We start from the raw sequence: 21,292 nt of genomic DNA, 5'->3' as shown, positions 1-21,292 counted from the left end.
CCCAACCCGGCATCGATCCTGGCATCAATCCCGGGTCGTGTTTGCGTTCACACAGAAGGCACTCTGGCAATTTGCCGGCAATTTCCCGGGTTCAAAACGCTGTGTGAAAGGGGCTAAAGAGTCTCATGCCGGCCGGGTCATGGATCTCACGGACACAAAAATCACCAGTTCTGATCATAGATAGAGGATGCAGGGTTAACTATTAAATTGGCCGCTACATACTTGCTCATAGTTTCATACAACTTGCTAAGTCAGTCATAGATAGAAATTAAACGTTTAAAAACATAATTTTGGTGATCAGAGATGCTTTTTAAGGGATAAAATGATTGACTACAGGAGGTCTTTAAGTTTTCAATCTTTATTATAAAATAAAAAGTGAAAGTGACATGACGTGTAGCCATTTGTAGAATTTGTGCTCTGCATTTCACCCATCCAAGTGCATACACACACACACAGCAGTGAATATTGAACACACACACACCTTGAACACACACCCGGAGCAGTGGCCAACCATTTTTGCTGCAGTGCCCGGGGAGCGATTGGGGGTTTGGTGTCTTGCACAAGGGCACCTCAGTTGTGGGTAATAAGAGTGGAAGAAAAGCTGTTCATTCACTACCCCCACCGGTACTGAGACTTGAATACATGATCTTTAGGTTACAAGTCCGACTCTCTAACCATTAGGCCACAACTTTAGCCTGGATGCCAGCCGAACTTAGCCCCGCCCACAACATTTGAGGTCGGGAAGTTCGGTCTGGACTTGATCCGTTGTGGTGCAACTATGCTCGAACCAGAGCTGTTCGGACCAATCAAATTGTCACGGCGGGCTTTATATGATGATGGACAGATGATCAACAGTAACGTAATCATCCACGTCACCAAAGGGCGCTTGGGTTGCGAACTTGCGATAAGATTTGTTTGCTGTATTGTCGAGTTCTAATCCTAAATGGAGAACGTGTTCGTATATGCATTCACTTTTACTATTTCTCTCAAAAAAGATGATCGTGTTGGTAAGTACTCCGTGTATCCTTAAATTCTTTTTACAACACCGGAAAAGATAGTTTACACTCATCTTCTTCTTCTACTTCTTTCAGTGTGCGAGCAGTTGAGTCACTTACTGCGTTGTTCTGATTGGTTGTAGGTCTATCCAATTGAGTGCATAGGCATTTTCTTTCCTGGTTCGGTTGAAACACGGCCAATAATCACAGCCCAATGGAGCAGTATCAGACTCATATTCTGACTAGATTCTGAGTATGACGACGTCAGGCTACCACAACTCAAAAAATCCAGACTTCCAGAGGTCCTTCGTGGTGGAAATTGAATTCTCTGCCCACCCAGAGTGACTCTGAGTGGGCCTCACAACGGTCTGAAGAGGAGGGGTCACCTCCTATATGTTTCGTTTTAGGACCGTCTTTGCCCCGGCAGACCTCCAGGGGTCACGGGCGAATCTGGCTCAGACCAGGAATCTATATAGTGACTGCTGTAAATATATCTAAAAATGACTGCTGTAAAATTTAGATCATTTTACCAATCGCAGTGAGCCATTTAAAATGATACCAAACTTGAAAGAGAAAAAGCAATAGATGCACAAGATACATCATATGTAGTATAGACATTCTTAGTGAACTTTCAGCTAGGGTGAAAAGAAAAGGAGTGGGGAGAGGGTGGTTTAGGATGGGTGAACACAGAAAATTAGGCAAATGGATTTCTGTGTCCTTGCTTCATGATCTTTTCTTCAGATTAGCAAGTTTATTTGTGAAAGCTCTTGTGTTCAATCTTATTACGGTCTTACACGTGATCCTTGAGAAATCATTCTAATATGCTGATTTTGTGCTCAAGAAACATGTAAAAAAAAAAAAAAAAAACCTTTACAGTTTTTACTGTATTTTGATCAAATATATGCAGCCCTGGTGAATATTAGAGACTTCTTTCAAAAAACAAACAAAATCTTACAGACAACTTTTGAATGGTAGTGTAAATAAATAAATTGTTTGTTTATTTCTGTTATTGTTTAGTTTATTTATTTTATCGTTATTTTGTTGTATACGTGTAATACTGTACATTATGTATAATACATATTAATATATTACATATGGTCTCACTGGTGGTAAATTCCACTTTGTGGAACATTTCGTTTTTTAGTGTGAACAGAAAAATGTACCTACTTGACACTGGACACTTGTAAGGCTGTGCCTAGTCAGAACTAGGTGCAACAAAGAGTGGTATGGTTTTCGGGTTTTTCATTTTTGACTCAAGTTCAGCAGAGCACAGATGGTTATTCAGCCGTTAGGGACTAATATCTGAACTGTTTTCATGTACTGTACTCCATGCCAACAAAAAGCCACAGTGCATTTGGCTGTCGTCAGACAGAGAAGTTGTGCTTGACCTGTAATGAGTGGTGAGACTTTTGGAAATGTAATTAACTCGAGCAGATTAGCAGTCAGACGTCAGTATTTCCAGACTCTATGTGCTCCTCTGTGTATCTACACATAGAGATTCATCTGTGCTATAAGCCCATGTTTGTGTTTATTTGTGTGTGCATGTAAGTTTTTAAAGTTGTCCCTCCACCCCCTAGAGCAGTCTTTCATGTGTGCGCCAGGGGCAGGTGTGGGACACACACACTGTACGGCATTGATGAGAGCGGCCTTTGAGCTTCGCCGCTCACCAAACACCCAAAAAAGGCACTGCTGTGCTCGACACGCTCTGCTAAAAGCGCATTGACACCAATGTTTACACGCCATGGCTACCTCCTCTAATTGATGAATTCACATCTTCAAGTTGGCTGTGATTCACATTTCTATGAGGGAACTGTTTTCATCACCAGAATGGCGGAATGGAAATAGAGATTTTTTTTTAAAAAGGTTTTTTAAAAGTTCAAAAAGTTCGTTTTTAGAATTCAGTATCATGTGTGAGACTCTGTAAAAGACCCAGGACACGAGCACAATGGTGAAACTGTTTTCCTAGGAAAAACAATGGAAATGCAACACAGTAGATTGCAAAAATATGTTTTGTGTCAACTGCCCTTAAGACATCACTAAAGTGATCTGAAAAAGAGAGCATAAAGGATGATGTGGTCACTCAAAGGTATAAACAATAATATTTTATAGAATGTATAAGAAAGAATTGGTGTGTATAATTGATTTTGTTTTATTAGAGGTTCAAGCGCGTAGCGCTGAAACCCTATTGTAATTGTACAATTTTCCAAGGATCAGCATTCTACCCTAAAAGTGATCGGGAAGACCACACCGTAAGTTGTAGAGACTTGAAACTTTGAGGGCTGGTAGTACTCATACCGCCTACAACGGCTCGCCCCAAATGACGGGGGTGCTACAGTGGTCAAAAGTACGGAATGGCTCACAGCTCCTAAACCGTCAGGCGTAGGCTAAACTATTTTATATCGTTGGAATCCTCGGCTCAAAAAAAGTTGAAATTTCAGTTCACGGTGCTTAAAGGTGACCTATTATGCCCTTTTTCACATGATGTAATATAAATCTCTGATGTCTTCAGAATGTGTCTGTGAAGTTTCAGCTCAAAATACCACCCAGATTTTTTTTTATGATAGCTTGTCAAAGTTCCCCATGCTTTTTGGGAAATCGCTCTGTTTTTTTGTGTCCCTTTAAATGCAAATGAGCTTCTGCTCCCTGCCCCCGTTCAGAAGACGGCAGATCCTTTAAATGTGCTTCAGATACAGGAACAACATAACAGCCGAATTTCTCTCTGGCAAAATGTCAATAATATCCAGTAGCGTAGTGTGGCCTTACAAGTTTAAACCGGAGTCAGAAGAGAGACTCAGGAGGAGGCTGCAACTATTAGACTGTACATGGACATTTCTGAATGGTTAGTGGATACATTTATGTAACTTAGTTGTTGTGGAGTTACGTTTATTCATCTCATCGACTAGACTGTACCGTCATGTTAATCTATATATCTATAATCTGCTTTTGTATGAACTGTATTAGGATGCCCACAGAGGGATGGGATGGAGATAGAGCAGGTATCGTTTTGTTTACGGTTTTAATGTCGGACTGATGCCTCTCACTCAGGGTGGGATCTAGTGCAGTCATGGGCGGGGTTTCCCTACTCTTAGGTAGGAGTAGGGGGAAATTTGAAACAGCTTGTTGTGAGAGGTTAATAATGAAATATGGGGATTATAAAAAAAGTATTGGGTGTATTTTTACTATTATAGGCTGGTTGTTTACACACACTGTGTTCAAACATAGGGCTGGGCGATAAATCGCATGAGATTGTTAGGCGCATCTCGTCAGTAAAGCCGGTTCCTTGATTAGTAGTAAATCGCCATCACTTGCTTTCAGATGGAGCGGCATTTACTACACAGAGCCGTAGTTAACTGACAAGCTGAGCCATATTGCATTAATTATCCTATATCGCCCAGCCCTATTCAAACACCTTATAAAAGTGAATTTTGCATAGTGGGTCCCCTTTAAGGGCCACCAAAACGTTAGAAGTAACCAACTTTGGCGAACTGTGGTCAGACCAAAAAATCTGTGGATGTTCACCACTTGGTGGCACTATAATACGAAAAAAAAAACAAAAAAAAACATAAAAGCAACTATAACTATGCAACCATTAGTCCGATTGATTTGAAAATTGTCACGCAGTGTCTTTGTCCGAGGTGCCATTATTGTCTGTGTGTACATTGACGTATAACAAAAAACATGTCCACCATTGGCCAATGAATTACTGTTAACTGTTAAAAAACTTTAAATCCATATATTTCCTATGGTAAATTTTCTGTATTGGCTGTAAATGGCCATTTCCATCTATGATTGAGTTGGTAACAGGCTTGCTAAATAAAATATAATATCTTTTCACACATGTGCTTGAAGAACTTCATTTTTTTCTCTCGCGATAAGTCATTCCAAAAATCATGGCAACGGACGTTGGTAAGTTTATATTTATATATATATATATATATATATATATATATATATATATATATATATGTATATATCACAGCCACGTACCGCACTAGACGTTATTATTATTAATGGAAGTAAACGTAGGCGTGTTATCCAAGCATTAATGGCAAGGAAAGAACCTTATACTGTGAGCGGCACATATGAGGTGTTTCTGGGTTTTTCCTCACTCATATCTGCTTCGAGATCTTGATTGTGGCATTTCTTTGAGGTTTAGAATCCAGTATTTCTGTCATTCTTTTGTCTTATATGAATTTAATAAAGAACTCTGTCTCGTATTCTGTCCAAACACACCGCGTCATCTACGTCAGCTGACCTGTAAATGCGCAAAAACTGTTTCCATTGCAGTTTTGCGAAATATTCCTTTTTCGAATTGCCTGAAAAACCACCTCATGCGAGCGCAAAAACTTTTTTGCGATAAATGGGAGTTTTTGCGAAAATTACGTGTTTCCATTGAGCGTATTTTCAATTCGCAATTTCAATTTGCGCAATTTGAAGGGTAATGGAAACGCGGCTAGAGACTGATATCGTACCAAAGCCAAACTTGGTATTAATCCAGCTCTAATAAACATTCTAATAATTCTAATAGAATTCCTCACACAATTGACGACATTTATGTAAGCTGGGTCAGTCAGGCATCTTGTTTATTCATCTGGCCAACATTGCAGTCGATCTCACACGGTCAATGTGTATATTTGCTAATGCGTTAGATGCTCGGCTAGGAATAGCCACATGGTTCTCTTCATTGCACACTCCTGATCTACATTCCAACGCTGCACCTTCCTGAGTTTTGCTTGTAGACCTTGTGATGAGTTATCATCACCACTCTCAGGGGCATAAGTAGAATAGCACTTGCTTAAAGCTAATTTTGGATCTTGTTCTCCGAGGTACCCACAGTCACTAAAACAATAGAGAGGCAAGGTCGGGCTGGCAGTCGACCTTGAGAAATTACAGCTCTCCCTACTCACCATTATTTATTTCACAACATCTGTTGGCCAGCACAATGCTGCCCAATGTGAATCTGACCGCTTCAGTGCCTCAAGAATGTAACCCTTGTACAATTATATTAGTGCATTGTTGGCTAAGCTGCACAATGTGACCTCTGTATGGACTGTGTGCAACTAAGTGCTTTCTTCCCCAGGGCAGCTAGTCAAGTACTCCCATGGCTCAGATTGGTTGTCGGAGAGCCTACAAAGTTTTTTAACACTTTATTTAGCAAAAATTGAAATCTGAAGTCAGTGTGTGTACCATTATTCAATTTTTACATGGAATCCCATCAGCGCAGCATTGAGGTGGATGATTTCCCATTTCCCATGATGGATAATAAAATCCAGATATATTTGTCAGGTCAGTGATGTTAATGCTCTGTGACATACATTTGCCCCCCTTCTCTCTTTCAGACAGAAAGACAGGGTCTGATCTCTCAGTTAAGTTGTTTTTATAAGCTTTCAGAAGATTAATGGCTTGTCCTGTGCCCTGCAGAACTGCATGGAGAGGCTCTTCCATTTCCTGGCCTCTTCTGAATGAATGTACTTGATGGAAGTATTTCTGCTTTTGTATAAATCATTTATGAGGCATTGCCGCAGCTGGTATTAATAACATCTGCATTGTAAAAAGGAAGATGGCTGTGAAGGAACACCACTTTAGAACATTGAAAGCAGGTGTAGCCGGGTAAAACCGGCAGGTCTTTAACAGCTCTGTGTTTCTCCTCTATGTTTTAGCACTTGGCTGTGGAGCAGCGCCGACTTCAGCTGCCAGAGTTTCGAAAAGCTCCTGGCCTTTTGTAGTGCTAGACTTCTCTCTCAGTGTAACGGAAGTTTAATGTCTCCTCAAACCTTTAGGAACTAAAAGCTCTGATTACTCTCTCCACACAAGGTGTTGTTTTGGAGGAGGCGGTTGTTCAGATCAATTGAATAAATTGCCAGCAGGTTTTGGGATGTTTGCGATGCAAGTAGTTAAACGAACTTCCCCACCTTTCATTTAGCTTAATGAGAGAGAGTTCATGAAGACCAATTACTTTCTAATTTGCTAATTTAATTTGCTAATAATTGGCATGTAGTACAGTTGGCACAGTTCTTCTGGTGTAACTTTCTATTAACTGGTGTAACCCTTGTGGTTACCAGCGCAGATTTTTAACAATTAGCCAGATTTTTTACTATTGCCATGACGTATCTTTGCAGCTTGTTCTGGCCAGGCTACTTAGAAGAAATTGCTTGACCAACATGAATTGCTGTGTTTTTGTATGTACAGTTGTAATCGAAATCATTCAACCCCCATTGCAAATCAGGTTTATTGGCAAAATTTACAGACTTTCAGCTGTTTGCAATTAACAAATCAAACAAAAGTAATTGAAAAAGCTCAACACAACAAATAATTCAAGTGGTTTCCCTGAATTCAACTGAAAATGCAACCTTTATTGACTCCTGCAGTCTCAAAATTATTCAACCCCTTCATGGCAATCATCTTTTGTACTTGTACTTGTACTTGTACTTAGTAGAACACCCTTTTGCTGTTATGCCTGCTGCAAACGAGATGTAGGCCTATAACCAGACACCAGCTTCTTGCAGCCTTTCTGAGGAATCTTAGCCCATTCTTCATGAGCATTGGCCTCCAGTTCAGTAATATTCTTATTCAGTAATTTTCTATGGGGTTCAAGTCAGGTGACTGTGATGGCCACTGTAGAATCTTCCAGGACTTCTTCTGCAACCAAGCCTTGGTGGAATTTGAGGTATGCTATGCTTATTTACCATATTGTTCCGAATATAAGAGTGTTTTTTTCTTTTTTCGTGGAAATATATCAGAAAAAATGGGGTCATCTTATATGCAGGGTCTAGACATTTAAAGGTCCCGTTTTTCGTGTGTTTTTGAAGCTTTGATTGTGTTTACAGTGTGCAATATAACATGTGTTCATGTTTCGCGTGTAAAAAAACACAGTATTTTTCACACAATTTACTTATCTGTATACCGCTGTTTTCACTGTCCTAAGAACGGGCTGATGACTTCCTTGTTCTATGAAGTCCCTCCTTCAGAAATACGTAACGAGTTCTGATTGTGCCAGCGGTTCCTGTGTTGTGATTCGACAGCAGCTTAGCGCACGTTGCCCTGAAAGGTCACGCCTCTTACCATAACGTGATGTAGACAGGCTCTGATAACATGGAGATGCATGCGCTCAGGGATGGCCAAACAAAGGTGATTGGACTCCGGGATGAAAATAACAGCGTCTCGACGACATGGCGACAAACACACTCTACAAACGCAACTCTTCCTCTTCTCCGTGGAAGACCACGCCCCCTTTTTTTTGTGTATTCCTTCGGGCGGAGGTTAGTCAAAAAACTGTTCTAGTGACGTCATTAAAGAAGGAAGTAGAGGGATGTAGTCCAAACGGGCCGTTCGATGTAGGCGACTTCTGTTAAATAAAATATCTCGCTTGGCATTGAACTTTGAGCTTTATAATTTTACAGATATTATTTATACTCTAACAACAACATTACACACTAGCTAAAGTTTGAAACATGGGATCACGAAGAACGGGACCTTTAATACACCCGCAACAATAGGGACCACCAAACACGTGTTAACAAGTGTTTCCCCAGGACTGATAAATGCAGTGGAGTCATCAAACAACTCTCATTAAGCAGCCAAGAAATACAATGTGTCAGAGTGTAATGTTAGAAGATGGCGAGCCTAACAAGACAGTCTTAAAAATGCTAACAGTCGAAGCTTACCGCGTGGTGTTGCTTACAAGTGGTGTTGTCCTAAAAGCGGCTGCTGCGAAGAAACTGACAGGCAAGTGTGTCAGTTCGTAGCCGAAAAAATAAATAAGGGGCTGCCGCTGCCCATAGCCAGAGCCATCATCCAGCTGAAGGCACTGGATATCACCAAAGAGCTGAACTTACCCAGCAGTGAGGCCCATCATTTCTTATTTCAGCTACATACTGACGCAGTTGCCTGTCAATATCCTCGAAGCGGCTGCTTTGATGCGGCATAATGGATTAGCGCTTGCCCTCCGACTTCAGGGAGAATCTGCTGTCTTTTCTGTGCTATGCGATCGGCCTAAGGGAAAAACATTAATATACTCTGGATCAGATAGGTAATGTGGATCAAACACCTGTGTTTTTTGACATGCCAGCATCTGTCACTGTACATAAAAAAATATGTCTTATATTCAGGGTCATCTTATATTCGGAACAATACGGTATATGATTTTGTGCACTTTTCTTGTGCTTTTGGGTCAGTAGTGGTGTTGGAGTTCTGGCATGGAAACTGCATGCTTTTAGTACACGCCTTGCTGTGCAAGCTGAAACCTCAGTGCCTGTTGCCACCAGGTCTTGCTGCAGGTCTTTTGCAGTCACATTTAGACCATGTAGTGCCTTCGCTATCTTTTTGTATCCTGTTTCTTTATTGTGAAGAGCGATGATATCTGCTCTTAAATTTTTTGGACCATTCTTTTGACTTTGCCATATTTTGAACATGCAGTCAAACGTGACACTCAACAAACCTAGCCAGTTCAGATATTTCATGTGTTCTCGCTCAAGCACACCTGGTGCAACTAATGAAGCCCTTGATTAGTTGCATCAGGTGTGCTTGAGACAACACCTGTTTTGCAGATTTGTGCTGTTGTGAGGGATTCTATTCAGGGGGTTGAATAATTTTGAGACTGCAGAAGTCATTAAAAGTTGCATTTTCAGTTGAATTTGGGGAAAGCACTTGAAACATTTGTTGTGTTGAGCTGTTTCAATTACTTTTGTTTGATTTGTTGTTTGAAAGTCAGTGAACTGACTGAAATATGTCTTATCAGGCTTCACCTTATTTTTATCATTCATCACTTTGGTCCGTCATGCTGTCTTCATTCTAACCTTGAGATCTTTAACCATACTTTAACTTTGAACCTTTGGTGTACATCCTCACCATTTAAAAGACTAGCGCTGGATGGCTTACATCCATAGTAGAGATTTTCTGAGGTCTTCTCTGTTTGGTACAGTCCCTGTAGACGTCCCTCAGAGAGACCCGTCCTGCCGACTTCACCTTTTATACTGTGAGCCTGAGGAAATGTATCTTCTCTCCAACCACTGATGTGTACACAGCAGCAGCCACAGACCACACTGCACTGACTGTCACAGAGAATCAGTTTCATCTCTGATCACCAGAGATGTTATTATCTACGCTACTGCATTGATCCAACTAATTTGGCAGCATCTATGGCATGTGTTGAGCTCAAAACACAGCTCGCCACACCAGGAGGTGCTAAATACATGGCTGTATGAGTGTGATTTGTGTTTATTCATGTGATACATGTGTGAAACAGAACTTCTGGCATTGGTTTTGTTGCAAAGCCTTAGAGTGCACAACAAGACGCGTTCCGCTGCTTTGCTAATACAGTCTTTAGCGGGAGGGATGAGACCTCAGTCAGCCCTGCTGGTATTGTCATTACTATTATTGATTCTCATTTATTCCAGCTGTGAATACTGCAGTGCTGCCCATTGGCTGGTGTTAAGCGACTCCGATGCTTCACAGCTGCGGTGACTGTCAACTGCAGCTCAGCGTGGATGGGATCAATGAAGCACTGCGAGAAAGACAGCAAGATGGGCTGGCACGAGAATTTTGAGATGTGACATGCCAGAGGAAATGAGATTCGCTCAATGTGTTTTTGTTTGTTTTCTTGCGGCAAGAAATAAATTCCTCATCTGGACTCAGCCTGTATATTCTTTCACGTGTACAAATAAGTTTAATTTGCATTTCCTTTAGGCGACAGAATAATTTGCCGGGATGTTTAGTCTGTCATCATGTTTGAGTTGTTTGTTGCCTCTTGTAAATTTGTTATTCATTTTTTCATGTCATGAATCCTCGTTTTCGAACTCGGCAGATTTCTTATCTTGTATCTGATTTCTGTCACCAGCTCTTCTAGCCATTCACTCCCGTCTCCTGTGCTGCCTATCCTTTTGCGTTCAACCAAATCCCCTTCTGCCACCAGCCTGCTGTTATTTGTTTTCACTGGCATCATGGGAGTGATATTTTTTTTCTCATACGAGGAGACGAGGGTTTCTGACCAGATGTTAAACACTGCTTTAGCAACTCGTCCATCTATTTGCAAATGAAGGCCCTGGGGCTGAAGTGGAGACTCCTTGGGGCTTTGACATGGTTTACCCACATGGTCGGTCTGTTCCAGCTTTTGGGGGCCCTTTGAAGATCTATCAGACTCCGGTGTCTGAAAACTGTGAATTTTTGTTAACCTCTTGAGACGCATTGACTCGACCTTGGGCTTGACGTCACTGTTTACCATGGTTTACATTTATAGACTTATTTTGGTTCAGATCTGTCAAATCTTTACTACTTTCAGACGTAATTACTGTCTGAAAAAATGAAGAATGTTAACAAATTATACATCTTTTGACACATTTGACAGTTTAATGTCAATCTACGGTGTCTGTATTAGGATATAGATCAGGGGTGCCCAATCCTGCTCCTGCCGATCGACTGTCCTGCACAGTTCATCTCCAACCCTAATCAAACACATCTGCCTTTAATTTTCAAGTGATCCTGAAGACCTTAATTGGTTGCTTCAGGTGTGTTTGATTAGGGTTGGAGATGAACTGTGCAGGACAGTCGATCGGCAGGAGCAGGATTGGGCACCCCTGATATAGATGCTCCAGCAACAGTAATATTGTAATTTGTGTCGGGAGTACAAATGACAACATGCACAATCAAAACGGGACTTCATACATTTGCTATGAAATAGCTATCGTGAGATGAACTGCCACATTGCAACAGACTACGTATACATATTTCATTAAATCAGCCTTTTGTGATTTGATTAGCACATGAACCATATTGGGCCACTACAGTCTAATGGGAAACACTGATATTAATAATATCTCTCTGTGTAAATTGTAAACAATTTATAAAAACAACAGAATAGGCACAAAATTCAGCCCCTACAGTCAAAAAAAAAAAAAAAAAAGGTACAAAAGCTTTCGCTGGGCCCTTTTGGTTGTCCTGTATTTGGTTGGTACCCTTTCAAAAGGTACACCTTTGTATCTAAAGTGTACCATTCCAATGACAGCTTTTGTACCACTTTTATATATGAGTATATGAGAAACAGTAATCATAAAAGTATTGGGCATTGGGATACTTTCCCTGCTATCGTACCACAAGACATTATGAAGGTATCATAACAACTTCTGACAGTTTGGAAACCTTTGTTTCACAGTAACTTAAGCAAAACCCTCATGAGGGAAAACACAAAATTGCTCTATGTAATGTATCCTCACAAGTCAGAGGGTTTGGTCCCTGATGTGCTCTGAGACTTTGTGGGAACTTGTAAGACAGTGGCATTTCCCTGTTGCATTGTGAGTAGAAGAGCACAGAAGCGATTATTTTCCTCCCTCAAACAGTTTGTCTTGTCTTGTTTAAGAGCACAAAACAGTCCTCTCCAAAATCAAGACCCAGAGGCCTGATGGTGAGGTTGGAATGCGTCATTCCTCTAAAGCACAGTGTATAGTTATTGAGAACCAAAGAATGAGATGAAGGAGCCAATGAGCAGTTTCATCATGACACACCTGATGTGAAGTACCCTATTCTGCCTCTGGATGCTGTGAGACATTTAAAATTCCTCTGTAAACACATTAGTGAATCACTTGTCTTAGGTTACAGATAGAGAAACATTTATCAAATCCGTTGCCTCAACACATCCATAAATGCATGAATCTCATTTGGTGTCAGAGGCCGTCGGCTGCCTGCGAGTCCCCTACTCTGAATTGCTCGATATTCCCCATGCTGGAAAGTCCCCCCCCCCCCCCCGTCACATCTATCGCTCCTCATCTTCCACTTCATCTCTCTCTTTCTCTTTCAAGGATAAGAGAGTGTTGTGCAAGTTCTCCTGCTGCTGCACTGAGTATGTGATCTGCATCCGTCTTTCTCCTCTGTGGCCATCAGGAGCAGGAACAGTAATGCTCATTTAAATCTCATCAGCGGCTCTATTGAAGCATTTCCATCTGCGGCAAGAGTACAGTGTCAGAGCCAGAAAGCAACCTAATTCCCTTTTTGTCTGCCTCTCCTAATCTATTTTTTCGGTCTTTTTTGGGATGCTGCTTGTGATCAGGTATTCAGATCTTTAGATTGAATTTAGCTTCAGTTATCTTTTGTTCTTACTCAGCAGATCTGGATGTTCTTTCATTTATCGACTTTTTCCTGCTTTTCCTTAATACATAGCCCGTGTCTACATGGTTAGTATTTATGATTCCTTTCTTTGTGATGGATTGAGGTTTCCTTTTGGTGTGTATGAACAGAGTAAGTCCAACATGTGCAGAAGAAACATCAATCAATGTATATGTGCACTCTGTGCCTGAAGTGCTGTTAGGTCATGCATGTGCCACTGACCCCATGACTGGGCAACTCTTTGCCCATCTTGATTTGCTTGACTTGACAGAGACTATTTTTGTGTGTGTGTGTGTGTGTGTGTGTGTGTGTGTGTGTGTGTGTGTGTGTGTGTGTGTGTGTGTGTGTGTGTGTGTTTGAGTGGCATATCCAAGGCTGGTCAAGACAGATAGGAATAGTGTTGTATTATCTTAATTTTTGTGTATTTGCTGAGGAATTTGTATTATATATATATATATGTATATGTGTGTGTGTGTATGTATATATATATATATATATATGTATATATATATATATATATATATATATAATAATATCAAATATTACAATTCACACAACATAATGGGAGACATAGCATTGTTCAAAAGAGGACAAATTGTTGGTGCATGTCTCTGGCTCATCTGTGACCAGGACCTCAATGTGGTAATGTCGGCTTGCCACCATGCAGGACGAACCACATCCAACAAGAGTAACTGCCGACACAAGAGGATGCTGTCTGGAAGGGATGTCCGGGTACTGACTGGAATTGTATCAAAGAAACCAAAGCTTCCCAAATTACTTCTTAATTAAATGCGCATCTTGACTCTCCTGTTTCCACCAAAACTGTTCGTCGAGAGCTCCACAGAGTCAATATTCAAAGTCTGGCTGCTATAGCTAAACCTTTGGTCATTTGTGCCAATGCCAAATGTCAATTTCAACGGTGCCAACAGAGGAAATCTTGGGCTGTGGACAATGTAAAACTTTTATTGTTCTCTGATGAGTCTTTTCCATATCCGGGAGAGTTACAGTTTGGAGAAACCCCAAAGAGTTTTTACACCTGACTGTTGCTGCTCAGAGTGAAGCACAAGGTGGATCAGTGATGGTTTGAGCTGCAGTATCATGGCCTTCCCTACTGTGCTTGATTCACTGCCAAGATCTACAGAACCATTGTGCACCTAATGGTTCAAACATTGTACCCTGAAGGGGGTGCCGTGTATCAGCATGATAATGCACCAATACACACAGCAAGACTAGTAACAGAGTGGTTTGTTGAACTCGAAAATGAAGTTGAACATCCGTTTTGGAGGAGCAAGTCAGAAAACATTTTCCTCCAGCAGCACCACATAGTGACCTGACCACTGTTCTGGAAGAGGAATGGTTCGAAATCCTTCTGGAATGGTGTATCTGTCATTCCCAAGACAAATTGATGCTGTTTTGCCTGCAAAAGGAGGCCGTACACCATACTAATCAGTTATTCTGGTTTCAGTTTCATTGTCCAACACCTGTAGGTGCGTTCACACCATATCCTAATTACCGTAATTACGAGATTTCAACTTGTAAAAAGTGTTCATGTCCTCGTAGAGCTCGTGGCCGCTGCAGATTAATTTAGGTGTTGATAGCATTGCCATAGAAATGCATATTTCCTAACCCAAGGACGTGAGCAGCTATTAATTATGAGAATGGCGTAAATGCAGCTTATACATCACGTCACATGATCCTTCAGAAATCATTGTAATATGCTAATGTGGTGCTCAAAAACATTTATTATTATTGTCAATGTTCAAAACAATTGTGCTGCTTGATATTGAAACTGAGCTTTTTTTTTCTTCTTTTTTTCTTTGAATAGAAAATACTGTATATGGGATGAAACAGATTATTTACTGAATCAGTGTTTTCAACCAAAAAACGTCCTAAATCCGTCACTATCTTTACCAGACATATTCATATTGCCAATGAAATCATCACCCAAAATTGTATAAATATTCAGTATACCACCCAGCCGTAGCAGAGTCTTGATCTGGTCTGAATGAAACATTACAGAACGTCTTCCTCTTATTTCATTAACAGCTCGTTATGCCAAGAACTTCTCACTCCTGCAGGAGAACATGCAGCATCGGCTATAGAGCAGAAGAGCTTGGATGGGTTGTTCAGCGCTGTTTAAATTAGTCATCAGCCACCCTGTTTTTCTGTCTCCTCTCATGCTGTCATTCTGCAGTGCTGCTTTTCTATCACAAATTCCATATCCAACTTTATTTATCTGCTTTTTCACACCCAGTTGCCTCCTTTTCCGTTCAGATCCTTGCCTTTGCTCTTTCATCCACACGAGCAGTGTTATGTTGGAGAGGTTGCTCACTGTCGTTGCGCACTGCAGAGGGCAGATGTGGCAGATTATAGCGCAGAGTTTTGAGTTGTGCCCTCTGACCTCTGTGTCAGTCTCTCTCTCTCTCACTCTTTATCTCTCTCATCATATGGGATTTGCAGTGACAGCCCCCCAGCCCCATACTTCTGTATCCTTCAGGCAAATAATGCCAAGCAAAACAATGTAAACCGAGAGGCGTGATGAATATTTCATGAGAACAGACCAGCATGCATATCTCAGACATCACTCTGTATTCTAAACAGCACATAATGCATGCTGTATACTGGGATACAGAAGTTACTGACACATTAGTGTTATTGCTAAAACTTTCTGTGAAATGATGCAGTATATCCTTTTAGCTTCTGGGATCTTGACAATGTTGTCGTTTTTATTATTGAATCCATTGTTCATTGGATGGTTTCGTCTTTTTTGTTGTCTTTCTCATCTCCTCATGGATGTCTAGAACGGAAATGGAGGGAGTCTTTAGGTATTGATTGTTGTCTCAAGAACCTTTCCTAATTTAGCATCAGAATCTGCAGTCAATTTCTGTAATGGAATTCACAGAGGGGTTAATAAAGAATGAGACAGAGTGTGAGTGTGAGTGTGAGTGTGAGTGTGAGTGTGAGTGTGAGTGTGTGTGTGTGTGTGTGTGTGGATAATCCTGTCTTTGAGGTTTACAGAGCAGAAATATGCCATCATTGAAATGAAGCTGCACCATTAAATTAGTCTTAAAGGGACATTTCTGTCCTCACCTCATGAATCATTCTCTAGCAGCCTAGACAGAAACATCAGAAACTTTTAATCAGAGTTGTCCCTCACTTTTAGTTTGTTTAGACTGCTTGCCCACTGACTGTCCTTTGACCGTACACCTCTTATACATAGTTCACATTATATTGGCAGGAACTTTCTTAAATAAAACTCACTGGAAATCTTCTGCTGGTGAAACAAAACAAGACATTCCAAGGAAGAACTAGTCATATTTTATTAGATTAGAATACAAGAGTTTTTTTTGTTTTGTTTTTTTACTTTTGAACTTTGTTGTTCATGTTACAATTTGTTTTCAATAAATGCTGTTCTCTTGAAGTTCTCTGAAAATTCTGATTTTTTTAATTTATTTTTTGCCATGAAATGGTTCCATGGTTTCCATGAAAATAGTAAGCAGTACAACTGTTTCCAACATTGATAAAAATAAGAAATGTTTCTTGAATACTAAAGCAGCATAAATTCAAATAATTAAAAATATGAAACTGTATGAATATATACATATACATATACATATACATATCATAATCTTACCAACCCCATATATTTTACCAATCCCAAACGGTATTGTACTTATTACGGTAGTGTCACATTATAAATTTGTTTCCAAAATTATATAGGTCAAAGCAAATTATCTTGATATTTTCTACATAATATTTTGTTTGTATTCAGTTGACTGTGTATCTATTTTCTCTCTTGCTATTAGAGTAATAATGTATAAACCTTCATAATGTTTCATAATGTTAAAAACTAGAGCTGTCAGTAGAATGTAATTACTGTGATTAATCACATGATTTCCGACCTGTCTTTAAAAATTCATCTACTGTATATACCTCTGTACTCGTTAAACAAAAAAAAAAAAAAACATGGTCATGATAGATTTCGGTCAGGCAGCCTCTTACTGAAGTTGCTCCACAAACCAGACCTTAGACTAGCTATGTGAGACTAATGGTGGCCATGCAAACTTACCAAGTTTTCTGTTCTTTCCCTCCACAGGTCTGAATCCGCTGCCCTTCGACCCTGCCACGAACAACGAACCATTGCAATTCAACAGCTCCAATGGTCCTCTGCTTTCTGACTGTCCTCTGGAAAACGGAACAGAAAACAGCAAAAAGAGGAAGAGACCCAACCTTCCTCCAGGTACGTTTAATGAATTCCTCTCGGCCTCAGACCACGCTCATTCACACTCATCAAGCCCTACAGTCGTTAATTACATTCACATCGTTATTTCTGCTGTTGCTCTTTCCTTGACCTTTGAGTGTGGGAGGTGAATGCCTGGAGGTCTTCTGCATTCTGTGAGATGTTCACTTCAATTTATCGCCTTCATTAAAACATCAGAAAAGTAACCTCAGGATATTTCCACTTTTATAATCGCTTTGATATCATAATTAGCCATTTATGAGGTTAATAAAATAAAAATGTAATTAAAATATGCATGGAAAACAACACTTAATACAACCGGTGACCAAATAAACAAGCATTTCTTATTTCTATGGAAGAGTTTCAAGGATTTCTGCTTGTATCTTGTCATAATTATGACTATCACCTTGCAGTCTGGATTTTCAAAATGCAAAGGAAAGTCAGGGAGCCGCTGGATATATGCCAATCATGAAGAGAGACTCTGTCTGCTGCTGATGACCTTCAAAATAACACTTGAAAAAGTAACGCCCAGGGAATTTTACAAACCTTTCTGACACAGGTTGACTCAAATGAAGGAGAACCCATTCATATTCATATTAATGTTAATGGCATACTAATTAATTGAATTGTGATTGATTAGCTGAAAGAAATGGATCTATGAAAGACTACTTTATGTTTCTGGTTGTCAAGGAGACTTAATTGGATCAGATGAATTGTTCATGTTAATTAGGCAGTCTTATTCCCATTTAGCATTTTAAGATACAATGCAATGCGTGCCTCTTGGTATTCACTTTTTTGCAGTAAAACACCACTGTAAATTTCTTATAAGGATAAATCCCATGGAGCATTCTGGAGTTCGACGCCTTGCTGAGGGCCAAAATAATGATGGACATGGATCATAGATGTGCATTGAACGTGCAACTTTCTGCTTAAAGGTGCAGCAAGCAATATCTGAGAAGCACTGCTGCTTTTTAAAAATCAAACCAAACAAACAGACCCTTCATTGCTCCGTGCCCAAGATTCATGAACATGCAATGCAAGAGTGGATGTCTCTTTATCATAGCTGAAGCGTAGCAAAATAATGCTAAGCGAAGTGAAGATGACGAATGGACAACAAGGAAGAACAAAAAAATTACACATGAGTATATACAAACAAGAGTTGGTTGCTAGCAATGACACTCAAAACCCTCCTGTTACTATAGCTAACATTACAACAACAACATATCTTGTTCTGTGAAACAAACCAAACCCAATGTTACTACCATATGAAACAGAAACAACGCAACCTCTGCGTCCTTTTCAGGCCTTCCTGCTTATGTCTCTTTAGCGTTGGAAAGCTTTTCTAATACTAATATGGGTCCTAAAGTTCTTGCCTGATCATAACCCTTCTTTTTCCAGTGGGATTCCTCTGACCTTTTTTCTTTTGTAATGTCTTTCAGGGCGTTTTCACACTTCAGAACGGGGCACAGTTCGCATGAAAACTTGCTAATGTGAAAGCAACCATGCCCAGTGTAAAAACGCCTTCACTCATCTCTCTTTCTACAGTCTTTCTTCAAATCTTCCCCTTGCTCACTCTCTCTCTTCTCTCATCATGAGTGTATTCGCCCCCTACTGCTGATTGGCTACAAGTTTGTTGTGGTGCTCAGTCTGATCCACTTTCAACAGCGTTTTTCAGAAATTACCAATTGCCCCTTTTAGAGTCTATAAGTCATTTGATAATTGTAAATTTCAGCCATCATGTGTTTCTACACATGCTGTTCTATGTAAATATAATTTCCATTTGAAGTCTGCTGCTCTGATCTCCTGGCCCTTGATGGTCATTTTTGCCTCAGGAACAGTGCCGCCATTCATGACTTGAAGTGACTCTGATTAGGGATAAATGACAGCAAGTGACGGTGAGCAGAGCTTCTCATCGTCGTATATGCCCATAGAATTGATACAAATGGAAGTGAAATGGGCTCATATTGTGTTCTGGTCATGGTGAAGAGCTGCTTGTGCAGATCAAAGCTAGCCAGAGAGCTTTAGATCAAAGCTTTCTAGCGCTAATCTAATCTGCCCATTTCAGAACACTTTTTTTTTTCTTTAGTGCAAGGACGTCATTTGAGAATGGCTTAGATGAGCTGTGTTCACCATACACCGAATATTTAAACACTCCAGAGTCCGGCTGCTGAAATGGAAGTCAATGGAGGTAATGGGTTTCAGACAATAATAGAAAAAAAAATACATGTTTTATTGTTCTGCTGAGGCTGAAGAAGGGCTTTTAAGATTGTGTAGTATGTCAGTGCTGTGACTTAGCAGTGAGCTGTGGTGCTCTTTCAGACGACGTGGGTTTGAATCTGACATTTCGTCTTGCCTTCTAAACATTTCCTTTCTGCTCTGCTGCCCCTTACTCTCTCTCTCTCTTTCTCTCTCTCTCTCTCTCTCTCTCTCTCTCTCTCTCTCTCTTTCTCTCTTCTAAATAAGTGACAAAAGACTACTAACAAAAAGGTAAGGTCCTCATGCAGAAAATAAAAGGTTCTAATCTGCCTTGCAATATTCCCTGATCTTTCGCCTTACTCATTTATTACTCTCTCTACTCTCCTTTAAATAAAAGTGTCAAAAGACTATAAATAGGACACTGTGGAATGTCAGAGCCTTAGCTTAACAGAAAGGTGCTCTATTCTACTCAATAAAAGTGGAAAAAGACTTAAAATAGGACACTGGATGTTGGAGCCGTGGCTTAACAGGTCATGAACAGGTGTTCATGCAGACAATATGAGTTCTAATCTGACTCGCAACATTCTCTCGATATTGGTCCTCTTATTACTCTCTCTAAACCTCCTCTAAATAAAAGTGGCAAAAGACTAAAAACGTAACACTGTAGCATGTTGGAGTCGTGGCTGAACAGAATGATGCTTATGCTCACAACATTCCCTGATCGCATCCTTTTATTACTCTTTCTAATCACATTTAAATAAAAGCACCAAAAGACCAAAAACAAGACATTTGTAGTAAGCACAAAGCTAATATTGGCTCACTCAGTGGGATGTCTGCAGTTTGCTTCTCAGTTGCACAGTGCAATTAGCACCTGTCTGATTTGTTAAGCCCTTGATTATGCTTGCTGAGTCATGAGACTGTTGTCTCGAATCTTACAATCTTACAATCTTCCATCGCTTCACAGCCGCTCTAAATAGTTGTGCCGTACGTGTCTGCTTAGCAACTGGGAGCTGCTTAATGGGGTTTCTTTTTGAACAACGCCAGCAGTTTTCCTTCCCGGCCTGTCATTATGCCGTGCTCTTATCCGCCGTGACCGTGCCTGATCAATCCGCTCCCTGATGGAAACGCATCTAAATGATGAAAATTCACAGCATCTGGTGCATAATGCATTCAGCCGCTCTGATGTCCTCTGGCAGCACAAGACAGAGTCGCTCCTCCAAGGAGTGGAGCTAATGCAGGGGTGTGGACTAATTACCAGCCATGCAGATTTACTCTCGTTAAAGCATTATAATGGATAGATTCATCTCATTAGCGCTGGCACTCCATTAGACGACCAACCCAGCCCTCCTCCACCCGCCCCACTGGTGTTGATGTTACCGGATAACGGATGCACTGCAGAGAGCGAGTGGGTGAGAATCTCCAATATTGCACAGGACAGTTGGCAGGTTGTTTACAGCTCAACCTGAACTCTCTGTCGCTTTAACCGGGAGCTACTCGCTGCTTTTAGCTACTTTTAATTTCTCAAATGATATTTCACAAATGAAATCAATGAAACAAGTGACACATTGGTTTTGGTTTTGAAGTAGAAAGACTGAAATAGTTTTTTTTTTGTTAAATGTAGGCTACTCCAATAATCCTTTAGCAACTGTTTCGTGATATACGTAGTTTAATTTGTTTCTATACTGTGAATACACACCTTTTTTTACAGCTTAAAATCAGTATAAAAAGTGTGCTGACTGTTCTACCCACTCGTTTGTAGGTGAGCACC

The 21,292-nt window shown here is 40.4% G+C and overlaps 1 protein-coding gene across 8 annotated transcripts in view; it reads left to right on the top strand.

Annotated features, from left to right (window-relative positions):
- Nucleotides 1-21,292, top strand: part of enox2 (ecto-NOX disulfide-thiol exchanger 2) — a 260,770-nt gene that overhangs the window by 120,811 nt on the left and 118,667 nt on the right. For 7 of the 8 annotated variants that reach the window (XM_084429442.1, XM_084429439.1, XM_084429438.1 and 4 more), the window contains one exon: nt 17,185-17,328. In XM_084429442.1, the coding sequence (XP_084285568.1) occupies nt 17,185-17,328 (144 nt within the window). Of the gene's footprint in view, nt 1-17,184; nt 17,329-19,430; nt 19,517-21,292 lie in introns of those variants that run through there. The other variant, XM_084429444.1, reaches the window with a different exon arrangement.

This window comes from Rutilus rutilus, assembly GCF_951802725.1.
Source record: "Rutilus rutilus genome assembly, chromosome: 14".
NCBI classification, from domain to species: Eukaryota; Metazoa; Chordata; class Actinopteri; order Cypriniformes; family Leuciscidae; genus Rutilus; species Rutilus rutilus.
Note: the sequence above shows the minus strand (reverse complement) of the source record. Positions and strands in the feature narration are given on the sequence as shown.